Genomic DNA, 13,793 nt, shown 5'->3' on the forward strand with positions numbered 1-13,793 from the left:
CAGACCCAAGTCATCAACAGTGTTGTTCCAAGCCTTGCTCCATTGCCACCTCCTTCTTCTTGATGAGAATCCTGGAGTAGTTTGTGCTCAAAGGGACCTTAAAGGTCATCCAGTTCCACCCCCTGCCATGGGCAGGGACACCTTCCACTATCCTAGGCTGCTCCAAACCCTGTCCAACCTGACCTGGAATGTTTCCAGGGATGGGACAGCCACGGCTGCTCTGGGCAACCTGTGCCAGGGCCTCATCCCTGAACAGGGGAGGATTTCTTCCAAGTATTCCACCTAAATCTCCCCTTTTCCATTTTGGAGCCATTCCCCTTATCCTAACGCTTATCCTAACCGTGGTGCCACTTTGGACTCCTCCTGTGGCCTCCCCCTGAGGATCTCACTCCTGTGACACTTTCTTGCCCTACGAGACACAAAATTTACCCCCCAACACCTGTCTCTAAACCCAAGCACAGCACCTCAGCCCTTCGGGGCTGTCCCACGCCCCAACAGTGGCCCTTTGTGACAGCACCATCAGTGACGTCACAGCGGCCACGGGACACGGGCCATGTCACAGAAGCAGCAGAGGAGGCCCAGAGCCGCAATCCCATGGTGAGAGCCGTGGGATGCAAACACCGCTATTCCAGCCCCACCACAGCCCCGCTGTTGAGGTGTGGGACAGCCCCGGAGGGCCGAGGGGCCGCAGGGTTTCGGGGAGAGCTACCTGCAAACTGACTTTGTGCCTCTTGCAGGGCGAGATGTCATCGAGGGAGGACACTCCGGAGCCCAGCACCAGCCAGGCTGCCAGCACCAGCCAGGCTGCCAGCACCAGCCAGGCCGCCAGCACCAGCCAGGCCGCCGAGGCTGCGCCGCCGGAGGAGAGCCGTGAGGAGGAGGAGGCCTCGTGCCCGGAGTGCCGGCACATCAACACCACCTGCTCCAGCTCGTGCCGGCACTGCTTCTGCCAGCTGTGCCTGTGGGACTGGAGCCTGGGCGAGGCCACGTGCCCGCGCTGCCAGCGGCCCACGCGCCACCCCTACCCCCAGCACGTGGCCCTGTACCACGAGGTCCAGGACCGCGTGTACGACAGGAAGCGCAGACGGCGCGGCCAGTCCGCACGGAGCTGGTCCTTTGGGCCCTCGGAGAGGAGGCCCAGGAGATCTGGGAGGTGGCCCCGCGATGGCCGCCGGCAGTCCCGGCGCCGCCGAGGCAGCGACTCCCCGAGGAGGAGGTGGTGGCAGCACCAGAGGAGGGCTTGGGAGGACACACCTGAAGAGGGACAGACTCCGAGGGTGGAATGGACCATCCCGGTCTCCTCGCAGGGACGGCGATCCTGGCGCAGGTCCCACAGGTCATGGAGCCAGCAGGAACGGTCCTGGGGCCGGCGCAGGTGGAGCAGGGGCAGGGAGCGTTCCCGTGGCTGGGACACGTCCTCCAGGAGAGAGCAGGACACGCAGACAGGCTCCCCCGAGCACTCCGCGAGGCACAGGCGCTGGAGGAGCTGGGATGGTGATGACAGACACCCCCCAGGGCCCCAGCATGATGTCCCCTCAGACAGGAGTGAGACACACCAGTCAGAAGACTCTGATTCCTCCGAACAACAGCACACAAGAGGGAGGCAAAGCCGGGGCAGATCCCACAGCAGATCCCACAGGAGAGACCAGAACTCCCCGGCAGGCTCCCGGAGAACGGTGCCCTATGAGCACTCCAGAAACCAGAGGCGCTGGAGGAGCTGGGATGCTGATGGCAGACACAGTCCAAGGCCCAACCATGACAACCCCTTGAGGAGGAGCGACAGACATCAGAGGGAAGACTGGGGTTCCTCCAGGCAACAGCACGGGACAAGGAGCCAAACCCGGGGCAGATCCTACAGGAGAAGCCAGAACTCCTGGAGAGCCTCCCAGGGAAGGGTGCCCCGCAACCACTCCACAGGTCAGAGGCAGCGGAGGAGCTGGAATGATGACCAGGGACATGCTCCAAGGTCCCAGTGGGACAACCTGGGCTCCTCAGGGAGGAGCCGGCGCCATGCCGAGCGCAGGGACACATAGCCCACCCTCCCAAAATGGGAATTCCCACACTCAGGCTTGGCCCAGGGTGTCCAGGCAGGCTTTGGTGACCTCCCAGGATGGAGCCACCAGATCCCCATCCTGGACATCCAGGGCTTGACTTGCTGCAAATAAACAAATGCCACTTGAGCCAGCACTCCCTTTCTTCTTTTTCTGTTTTTGTCACGTTAGAAGCCTCCACAGATATTTTGGAGCATCCCACGCCCTTGGGTTGCCCTCATGAGTTTCATCCTTTCCCTCTGTGAGCACTCCCCAGCATCATTAAGTGCCTCTGTGGATCAAGGAATGAGCTAAGGGGCTCTTCCCCCTCCATACCCTCACAGCTTTTCCATGGTTGAACCTGACTTGGATTTTGCCTTTGCTTTTTCTTCATTTTTTTTCCAGAGAAGCTTTGCTGGGAGAAGTTGATACCCCTTAGCACTTTATTTTCCCCAAAAACCCACGGTGTGGCTGATACAAATCAGTGCTGGAGGTGCCCAAGCCCAGCTCCAGGGCCAAAACTTGCCCTTAACTTCCCTCCCAGCTGTCATCCAGCCCCTGTCCCCAAATGCCAGCCTTTGGAATCACCCCACTAACCTGCAGTGTCACCTCCAATTTGGGGTGCCAGCATAGCTGATCATCCCCCTAGATGCATATTCAACATGTGGGATGAGGATTTTGCCTATGGATACATTCTCTGCTGGATGGAAGGAGCCTGGTCACACTGGATCCCTCTTGCACTGCAAGAAATAATTGGAAAAAAAGCCATAAAATTCAGCAAACGGTGAAAAGCATGAGCCTGGGCACGCAGGAGGTGGGCAAGGATCCTCGATATCCACATCATGTCTGGTAGAGCCACTCCTCTGCTCGATCAGGTTTATTTTTCTTCCACAGAAGCCTGCTTCAAATACACCTGGAATTCACTCCTTTCCCCAAATATACTCAGAAAATGGGCTCTTGCTACCTGGAAACCACACACAGCCTCAGCTGGGAGAAGCACTGCTCAGCACAGGAGGTGGCCACACACAGCACCAAAACCACCCTGGTGGTTTTCCCCTAGATTTAATTTTTTTCATTAAATACAAAACTTCTTCTCAGGTATAAGCTGATGTTTGTTTATCTCCTGGAAAATCCTCTCCCTGCCTCTCTGAGCATGGTGCCAGGGACCTGGAAATGCTGGATATGCCCACCTGAACATACACACACAAATATTTCACCAGGAAAACCCTGGAAAAAATGCAGCATTCTGTGTGAATGGATGTTGGTGGCAGAGCCACTACTTCAGGGTAACAACGAGTTAGAAAATTCAGACAAGTTCTACTGAAGTAAAAAAACAAAACAAAACCAAAAAAAAAAGGATCTGGGAAAAGTGCAAAGAGGCTGGAGGTCTGAGGGGAGTGCTGCCCCTGGAGGTCTCTGTCCCAGAGCTTGGATTCAGGAGGTCTTTACAAACACTGGCACCTCGGCCAGGCTGGCAGAGTAATTCCTGAGCGTGGTGCCACCATCAAACACTCGGGCAGTGTTGGTGTCCAGCCACAGGTGCCCCTCTCCTGGCAGGTAGATGTCCCTCCACGTTTGTCCCTTTTCTGTTATTGGAGCCACCAGGACCTGCAGGGAGAAGGAAAAGAAAGAAAAAAGAACTTCAGCAGAGGGAGGATTAGCCAGGATGTGTGTGTTGGGATGAGATGGTCATCGGGGAATCCTGGAATGGTTTGGGTGGGAAGAGACCTTAAAAACATCCAGTGCCACCCCCTGCCATGGGCAGGGACACCTTCCACTAGCCCAGGTTGCTCCACGCCCTGTCCAGCCTGGCCTTGGACACTTCTAGGGATGGGGCAGCCACAGCTTCCCTGGGCACCCGGTGCCAGGGCCTCAGCACCCTCACTGGGAATTCCTTCCCAATCCCGTCTATCCCTGCCTTCTGTCAGTTTAGAAGCATTAATGCAGTGCAGTGACATTCCTTTGACTGGGACTGGGATCATCCGTGCCTGCAGCTGCCCCAGGATTCCATCCAGTCTATATTTTTGAAAATCAGAACAAAAAATCCCCAGTGATAGGGTCAATGTAATTCCACCTTCAGGGAGCAATTTTCCCCCTTGTTTCATGGGAAAAGCAGCTCCCAAAATTCTGAGACTCTATTCTTGCTAAATCATTTCACTTCCAAAGCTGAAAGAAGGTTTCTGATCCCTAAATAAGAGTTTCGTGAGGAAAGCCAAGCTTTTCCAAAAAGCAAAAATTCCAAAACCCACAAAACTCAGCCACTTTGGCTTGGATTTAAATCTGCTCAAATCCAAGTCCTGGTTTGTGCTTGGGCAGCACTGGATTTACAGGAATAATGCAGAATTCCCACCTCATCTCCAATGAGGAACTCATCCTCTATGGTGAATGCAACGGGATCCGTGGGGCTGAGCCACCAGGCAGGACGGAAGATGGGGTACCCCAAACTCTGCCACTCCTCACTGTATTTTAGGAGCAGGGGCACAACAAAGTCCCGGTGCCTCTGGATGCACTGGCGGGTGAGATTCAGGACCTGCAGGTGGGGGACAAATCCATGAGGAGCCCAATGTCCAGGAAACAGCAAAGCAGGGAAAGCAGGGAAAACTCCCAAAAGTAAATAATTGAAAATTTAATTTAATAATTTAAAAGTAAAACATGTTCCCTTGGGAAGAGAAATTACTGAATTGGAATGTCCTGATCAAGTTATGGTGCAAATGGGGTTGATACTGGGTATTAATTGATTTGGATATTAATTGGATAGATTGGATATATTTGGATATTAATTTATTTGTATATAAATCCTTTGGTAATATATTTAAATTCATTGATAATGGACTTAAAACAACTAGACTTAAATGTATTTAAATCCATTGGTAATTGTTATAAGTCGTCTGGATTTAAATCTATTGATAGCAGATATGAAAACACATTAGATTTGGATAGATTTAAACCTGTTGTTAATGAATTTAAATCCATTTGATTTAAATTTATTTAAATGCACTGAAAATAGTTGTGGATCCATTTGATTTAAATGGATTTAAATACATTGATAATAGTTATGAATCTATTAGATTTAAATATATTTCAGTCCAGTTATATTGAACATTAATCTATTAGATTTAAATGTATTTAATTTCAGTTATATTGAACATGAATCCATTGGATATAATGGATTTAAGTCTACTGATAATAAATATAAACTCATTGGATTTAAATAGATTGAAACCAATTGATAACAGATTTGAGTCCATTGGATTTAAGTGAATTTAGATGCATTGACAATGCATATAAACTCATGGGTTGAAATGCATGTATATCTATTGATAATGGATAGTAATTAATTGTATTTAAATGGATTTACATCCATTAATAAAGGACCTTAATAAATTTGATTTAAATTCCACTGATAATGCATATGAATCTATTTAATTGAAATATAATTAAATCCATTGATAACGGACACAAATCCTTTGGATTTAAATCCACTGGTTCTTGAATCTAAACCCATTGATAACGGATTTGTTCCCACTTCAGTGGGAAGCTGAGGACAGCAGCTGGCAGGACATCCCTGCCAGGCCTTCCATGGTTTTTGGGGCATTGGCCATGTCAGAATCCCGGTGTGGGACACGTACCCAGGTGTCACAGCAGAGCCAGGGCGGGGTCCCAAAGGCCATCACGGGCAGGAATGTCACAATCTGCAGCCACCTCACAAACAGCTCCGGGTCCTCCGGGGTGGCTCCAGCCTCGCTCCCTCCTGCAGGAACATGGGGCTGGATTGAGGGCCTCCTATGGCATGGAAATGTTCTGGGGAAACCTCAGAGCTCCTTCCAGTGCCTACAGTGTCGCCATTGCTCTGAAAACCTGGCACAGCTTCCCTGGAAATGGCACAAACCCCCCAGCACTGAGGGCTCACCCAGCCATCCACAAATTCCTGTTTGCTCTAGAGGCTTTTCCCAGCTCTTGCAGCTCCCAGGTTGTTGGGACACAACCTCCTGCCCAGCTCTCTCAGTGCAGGAGGATCTGTGCTCCCATCCACACAAGCACCTCTTTGGGAAGCAAACTCCCATGCTGGGATTGCTTGAGCATCATTTTCTAAGGAAAACAAGCTAAAAATAGAGGCTAAATTGAAATATTGCTCTCAACCCCTATTTCAGGGCTGTTGTTTAGCTCAGCTCTCCATGTTTGACACTTCTGCACAGTCTCTGCACGCTCAGGGCTTGTTTTAACTACCACTAACTCCATCAGCTCCAAGAAAAAGGGAAATGGATCCACTTGGCCCTAATTAAAGGTTGTTTCTTGCCCTTTTATAATGCTTTTATTTCAGGATTTCTGCAGCCATTTTGCTTTGGAGCAGAAATACAGACTTGGAGCAGAGCTGCTGGGGTTTTAGGAACACCCATTCCCCAGCCAGGAGCCTGGGGATGCAGATCCTGCCTGTGCCAGGTGGGTTTTAGCCCAAGCCAGGGGTGGGCTGTGGTGGAACGCTGGGAAGGGCATCCCCAGAGACTCAGCTGCTGCTGGAGCTGCCTGGCAATATTTACAGCATATTCTTTTGGTTTTAACTCCTCACTTTTTTCCCCTGGTAACATTCATCCCAATCAAGCCAGCACAACAGAAAATTGGGGAGAAAAATGCTCCAAGCCTTCCCATAGCACACCTAAGGTGCAAATGTACCTCCTGTGCCTGGAAAAAGGCTGCAAAATTCACTGCAGAGAAGCCAGAAAGAAGGGAAAAAATGGAAAACAAATCCTTACCTACTGCATCAGGGATGAAGAAGTTGTAGCCCAGCAGGCTGTAGTGCAGCACAGAGGGGATGAGCCCCTTCAGCCCGGCGTGGCTCCAGTCAGAGCGCAGGGGGCTCATCTGGACAAACAGTGGGAGGTGACTGGATCTGGAGAAACAGCACAAACCCTTCAAGGTGAAATTCCATGATCCCAGTTGGCTTTGGAGTCACTGGGGCCAGATTATAGTCCCAGAATGGTTTGGGTGGGTAGAGACATTAAAGCCATCCAGTGCCACCCCTGCCATGGGCAGGGACATCTTCCACTAGCCCAGGTGGCTTCAAGCCCCATCCAACCTGGCCATGGACACTTCCAGGGATGGGGCAGCCACAGCTTCTCTGGGCACCCTGTGCTGGGCCCACACCATCCTCACATCCCAAGGATCATTGACTCCAACACACTGCCCTAGCCTACTCCCTCGCCCCTTCACTTCCATGGGTACCAAGAAACATCTGGGAATACCAAGAGGGAATTCCAAGCACCAGTTCCACCATCTCCCAGCAAGCTCTTGTGCCCATCAGCTCCAGCAAGGCCTCTCCCTGGTGCCCACCTGCTCCCGGCGCTGACGATGGTGCCATTGCCCAGCGTCGCCAGCGCTGCCGCCAGCACCTCGGTGTATCTGTCACCCTCCAGCTCGGCAGGAGCAGGGACATCCTGCTCCAGGAAGGAATTGCCCTCCACTCCCTCGAAGGCCATGTAGGTGGCCCCCAGCGCCTGCCGCAGGCGCCGGGCACGAGCCAGGTACCAGCCCAGCGCTGCCTCGCTGGTGACGTTCAGGCGGGCGCAGAGCTGCCCCTTCCAGGTGGTCAGCAGTGGGATCTGTGGAGGGGGAGGATGGAAATCCCTGTCAGATCCATAGAATGTCCTGCTGATTCCATGGGGGATGCCATGCTGCCGCCATCCCACCCTGCACTCTTGTGGTGCAGTACATCAAGGTGTAAACTCCCCAAAAATCCCTGAGTTGGTGGCAAAGGGATCATTAAAATGACTACACAAAGTGGAGCTGGAGAATCTTCTCAACACTGGAAGTGGAAGTTTTAAAGTTGCTTCCGTAGGAATAGGAGGGACGCTGCCTCCCCCAGCACTGCTGTCCCAGCACAGTGGGATAGGCTGTGCCCCTTGATAAAATAATAAACCTGAGGGGGTTTATTCAGCTTAAATTTCGGTTTGGGGGCTGAGGGGGTTCCGTACCGAGCTGGCCCCGGGTCGGGGCTGGCGGCTGAGCCAGTATCCCGCAGCCTCACCGCCACGCAGGGAGCGCTGGAAGAGCGGGGAGGCGACACCAGCGTACGGGGACAGCGTGATGGAGAGCTCCAGAGGTTCCACCAGCGCCGGGGCCTGCCTCTTCCTGCGCCCCGAGGGCACCAGGTCCTGCGGCGGGAAGGGCGGGAATAAGGGGTCTGTGGGAGAGGAGCCCCACGCTGCCCACGTGCCCAGAGGATGGCAGGGTGGCCGTACCGCGGCGGCGAGGACGGCGGTGCCGCGCTCCCCCAGGGCCACGACGCCCTCCTGAAGGCGATGCCGCTTCAGCCTCCTCACCAACGACCTCAGGCCTCGCTTGATTTTGGCGGCAGAACCCTCCGGGCCGTGGTAGCGCCAGATGGGAGACCTGCAGGGTGGGAAATCTCTGGTGAGGTGCTTGGGAGAGCAAGCAGGACATTCAGAAGGGTTCCCACCATGGAGGCAGGGAGTGCTCACCCCAGGAGCGCGGTGTCCGGCAGTGTCCGAGCCGGAGCGCTGGCTGTGTGCCGGCGGGCGGCCGCCACGTCGGCGCTGACGCAGAGCTGGTAGTGCAGGGGCTCCGCTCGCCCCGCCGGCGTCTCCAGGCAGAACTGCTGGTGGCTCTCCAGAGACAGGAAGAGGGACACGTCGGGAGCCACTGTCACCGTCACTCCTTTGGGGGAAAAGTGGGAAAATGGTGTCTTGGCAAGCACCCGGCTGCTCCCCGTCCTGGGAGCTGCAGGGATGAGCAGCACCTGACTGGTGCCAAGGCCTCCTGGGCTGATCCCACCACAGATCCAGCCATGCCAACCATCCCCACCCTGCTCCTGCTATTCCCTTGTAGAGTCCCAAATGCCTTTCAAGGGCTGGATTTCTCCCTTTCTTGGCCTTTTTGCTCAGCATTCAGCAGTGCAGGGCAGCTGCAGGTCAATTGGATTAACATGGGGTAATACCTGAAGTTTGGTGTTCTGCAGAATAATCCAAATATACCCCAAAAAATGACACCAGCAGCTGAACTCAGCATCCCACAGCAACATCAGGGAGCCACAAAGCCGCTAGAGTGGAGCTGGGGATACGGCAATGGGCACAGATCTGGGCTTAAAAAGAAACCAACCACACCAAGAGCACGGGATGTCCCAGGAATGACTTGGGCCACCCCATCCTCAGGCACCCAGCTTCAGTATCAGCTTTCCCACAGGGATGAGGCAATGTGGGATCCATCCCACGTGCCCTGTTGCTGCTACATCTGCAGGATATTTTATTCCCGCAGACATCTACACTACCCTTAAACCAGCTGCTTTAGAGGTGAGGAGAGGGGCAGAGAAGCACAGGGATGAAGCTGCTGGGCCCTGGCCAGGGAAGGAGGTGGTTACCTGTGGATCCCAGGAAGTACCTCTCCAGGAGGGGCCCGAAGCCGTTGGGGTTTGCGCTGAGGTCGCCGCTCACCAAGGGCTGCGCGGGGCTCTCGGCTCCATTGAGGGGCCAGCGCTGGGCACGGATGCTCGGCCCTCCATACCAGGAGACATTGGCCATGGAAAAACAGTCCTGCAGCCAGGAAAGCATCATCAAAGAGAGAGGAATACTCAGGGGGAGCAGGAAAGCCAGACTTGGAGCAAACTGTGCTAGTGGCAGGTGTCCCTTTTACAGCGTAAAATTATGGTTTCGTTTAAAAAAGACAAAGGAAAAGCAAGACGGGCTTCTCAAAGCCTGCCAGTTTTTGCTGGAGGAGCACAAATAAAACCAAACTGCCACGACAATCACACTTTTGCACTCCATCACAGTTATCAAACACCTCTGAATCACGGGTAAAAAGATGCTGCAAAGGTGTGAGCAAAGAGACTCTGCAGGAGTGAGTGGGAGAGGACAACAGAGGGGGAAATTCAAGGAAACAGCTTTAAAATGCACTAAGGGCACTTTCAGAAATCCAATTGAAAAATCTGTGTATTTTGGTTTGCTAGTTTGTTTGGGGGTTTTTTGGTTTGGTCAAGATTTTTTGGTTTGGTCATGTTTATTGGGTTTGTTCAGATTTTTTATTTGTTTAGTATTTTTCATTCAGTGGTTTTTTCTCTGTTTTTCTTTTTTTTTTTTTTTCCCCTCTGCTTTACTTAAAAACTACATTAAGCTCTCCAGCTGCCATCTCAGAGTTTCTGGAGTGAATCAACAAGTGCAGCTGTCCCCAGCTGATCTCTCACAGAAAGCTTTTAGCCCCATCTTGAGCCCTCACCTTGATGGCACCAGTGCCCTGAAGGTGACACATCCTCCCTCCCAAGGCACAGCTTCTTTCTTTCCCGAGGGCTGATGATAAGAATTTCCCTCAAGAGACTCAGTTTGGTGATTTGGGCACTTCTCATAGGCCTGACAGGGCCCTGGGATGGGGGACATCCCCATCCTTGACCCACCTCCTGCCAGAAACCATCAGTTTTCACTTCAAAGCTCCTCAGACTTTCCCCTTTCTGCCAAATCGAGGGATCAGCAGGACTTAGCGTCCTCGTGACTTCCAAGGCAGGATGGGCTTCCCTGAAAGCCCAGAGATCTGGGGCCTTGAAGGGGGCCTGGGGTGGCAGAGGGGATCCAGAGATCCCCCACTCAATCCACCCCACCTTTATTCCCAGTCCCAAGGCTTCAGAGCCTCCTGGAGTCCTGAGCTCGGGGGCGCAGAGAGGTTAATTCTCTCCAAGGGGTGGGGAGAGGAGATGTAAATTATTAAAGTGGAAACCCTGGAGGCTCGGAATAGCTGTACCAGGTGTCAGCTGAACTCGTTACACCAGCTGGGAAAGAGGGAAAACGGCCTGTTCTGAACTCAGATTTCGCTGGATCATATTTTCCAATGGTTTGGGGTTTTTTTTAACAAGCGGGGGAAAGCCTGTTCTGTCTCACTCATCCTCTCAAATGCTCACAGCAATGTCAGTGGAGGAGACTGAGAGTTTGTGCTCAGGCAGCACCTTCCACCCGCCTGGAATGGTGCCAACAGGTGATTTATGGCCAGAGGGGAACAATTCTCCATCCCAGAGAATCCCATCCCGCTTCCTTCCCTGTTCTGAGGGCTCCCCACAACTGGACACCCTGCTCTGACAGCGTGTCTCCTTCCCCTCCTGAGGCTCCTTCCCAGAGTCTGCTTTTATTTAACTGAGGGAGAAAGCAGGGAATGGTACCAAAAATGTTTGCAGCAGCGCACACGGATTATTCCCATCCCGCGGGAGCTGCCCATTGTGTCTGTGCTGGAAGAGACCTTCCCGAGGCTCTCGCCAGCATTGTCATCTCCACTGGGTATTTACTCTGTCTCCATATGAGCACAGCTCTCCCACCCGGGGTCACCAGCGTGGCACCGCCACAGGATTTTGGGGCTCAGCTTCATAGATGGTTTTCCTCACCCGGCACCTTCTGGATGCGGAAGATGGGGAACCACAGTGTGATCACATAACTGAGCTGGGGATGATGGTGAGGCCAGAGCGGCCCTTATTGGATCCCAAAGGGTTTGGAGCTGGTTGGAGGGGTTCTCGTTACCTTCAGGGTCACGTCGGTGCGCAGCGGGGTCCAGCGGACGCTGTAGCACTCTGTTCCGGGGGCTGCCGGCGGCTCCAGGGCCAGCCGGAGCTCGGCGTCCTCCTCCCAGGAGTAGCAGAACTGGCGGCCGTCGTGCCAGCAGCGGTCCCGGGGCGGCGGGGGCTCGGTGGCCGGCACGCTGCCCACGGCGATGGCCAGCACGGGCCGGCCGGCCGGCAGCGCCCGCAGCAGCAGCGCCCCGCGGCCGCGCTCCCACAGCATCCCCGCGTCCCGGCCCCGCAGCACCCACTCCTCCGGCGGCTGCTCCACGGCCTGCCACGAGATGATGCCGATGGTCATGGCGAAGAACACGGCCACGCCGAGGCAGCCCACGGCGCCTTTCCAGGGCTCCGTCATCTCCCTGAAGGTCAAGGTCCAGGTGGACTCCGGGATTTGGCCGGTGTGGCGGGAGACGGGCATGGTGAGATCGCAGGGATGCGGCGGCGGCTCCGCTGCTCTCCCCTCCTGCGGCGGCACAGGAAAGAAAACCCTCTGGGATAGCTCCAAAAGACCCTCTGGGACAGCTCCAAAATACCCTCTGGGACAGCTCCAAAAGCATGAACAAAAATTAATGAATGTAATGCATATATAATGAAAATTTAAAAAATAGTTTAAAAGAGGGAAAGCTGCCACTCGGTTCTGTCTGCACTGATCCCGAGGTAAGGGGAGTCCCTTCCACAGGCTCCTCCAGAGCAAATCCCGCTGCTGGACTCGGTGACGGTGGCTCAGCCCCCAAAGGCAGGGGCTCAGCCCCTTGGCACAGCCAGCAGCACCCAGGGACACCGAGGAGGAGGAGGTGTCACACGTGGCCCAGAGCCCGGGAGGAGATGAGGCCACGGGCAATGGGAATCGGGGCCACGCTCCAGCCTCGGCTGCTCCGTGGGGTTTGGCATCGCTTCCCTGCTCGGTTTGGAAGCAGCAGCAAACAGCCAGGGGCGCAGGAAAACATCCCAGGGTGGGTCAAGAAAGGAGGGGATGCAATATCCTCCTTCCATCTCCTCTCTCCCTTCCCTGGAAACGTGTTTGGATGATGCACAGAGCAAAACCCACCCGTGGGCAGGGTTGGAGAGCTGGCTGAGCCCAAGGGAACGGGCACTGCTGTCCCTCCAGGTGAGGGGTCGCTGTGGGGACAGCTTCATGGCATGGCACTGGCTTGTTCCTGCATCCCAGCCCTCATCCCACTGCCCGATGTCAGGTTGGGCATGGTGCCACCTCCCCTGGCTCAGCACAGCCACCCCTACACCCCCCGTCACCCCCTTACCTAAAGGCAGGTTCGGAGATGCTGTCACAGCCCCCAAAGCGTCCTCGATGTTTTTCCCACCACAGGCAGGTTTTCCTCCTCTTTCCCAGGGCAGTTTTCCCTCCTGGCCGTGTCTCAGACCCGTGGAGCTGAAGGAACTTGATCCAGACTAACCCAGGAGCGTTACTTAAGCCAAGCTCCCTCCTTCCCTCCCTCCCTCTGTGCCTCCCGCCCGCTCCCCTGCAGCCCGCACGTAGCCACAGGTGGCTGCATCCCCAGCAGGGGCAGGATATTAAAATATTCCCTTTTCAAGGCTTTTACCTATAGAGGAATAATTTTAAAGGGGTTTTTTTGGTTGGTTTTTTGTTTTTTTTTTTTTTTTTTTTTTTTTTTTGCCAGTTTGAAGTGGCTCTGGTTGAGTCTTTACTCCATACCTGTGAATCCACACATGATGCCCTGGGAGTGCTGAGCCTCCTCGCTCTCCTGCTTTGGCTTTTGTTGCTGTTATTGCCCAATTTTGGGGGATTTTATCCCTGCTCCTACTTCACATGAGCCACTGGACCCTCCCTTAGATTAACTCCAGGACTGCAGCTGAGGGTGCTGCCTACACCCAAAACCACAGGGAAGTCACTTCCCAGGAGATTTGAAATCCCTACCAGTGCAAAAACTCTGGAAATCTGGGATTTCTATTGACTTTTCCATGCTCCAGTCCCCCCATTCACAGTCATCTCACCATATCTATAGGTGATCAGGGAATACTTGGATTTTCCAAGTGATATTACAACCTGTTGGCTGCCAAGATATAAAAAACTTGGCATTTAAAAGTGTTTCCCCATCCTGCATCCAGACAAAACCCCAGCAATCCCAAGGCCAAAGCCCTGCTCACCCCAGACTTCAGGAGACTCCCAGGACAGCCAAATCCACCAGGAAAATTCTCATCTGTGGCTCAAATAAGCCCCTGGATGGGGCCTTTCCTCTCCA

At 53.9% G+C, this 13,793-nt stretch overlaps 1 protein-coding gene across 1 annotated transcript; it reads right to left on the minus strand.

Annotated features, from left to right (window-relative positions):
- Nucleotides 1-1,173: 1,173 nt before the first annotated feature.
- LOC134419278 (SITS-binding protein-like) lies at nt 1,174-13,008 on the minus strand. Its single transcript, XM_063158332.1, has 11 exons — nt 12,834-13,008; nt 11,534-12,037; nt 9,403-9,574; nt 8,507-8,702; nt 8,267-8,417; nt 8,000-8,179; nt 7,359-7,627; nt 6,782-6,918; nt 5,660-5,781; nt 4,381-4,560; nt 1,174-3,638 (listed from the first exon to the last, which is right to left on the minus strand). Exons 2-11 carry the CDS (start codon nt 11,990-11,992, stop codon nt 3,465-3,467), a joined length of 2,040 nt encoding a protein of 679 aa, XP_063014402.1. The 5' UTR covers nt 11,993-12,037; nt 12,834-13,008; the 3' UTR covers nt 1,174-3,464.
- Between the last annotated feature and the right edge of the window lie 785 nt (nt 13,009-13,793).

The sequence above is a fragment of the Melospiza melodia genome, chromosome 6 (genome assembly GCF_035770615.1).
Source record: "Melospiza melodia melodia isolate bMelMel2 chromosome 6, bMelMel2.pri, whole genome shotgun sequence".
NCBI classification, from domain to species: Eukaryota; Metazoa; Chordata; class Aves; order Passeriformes; family Passerellidae; genus Melospiza; species Melospiza melodia.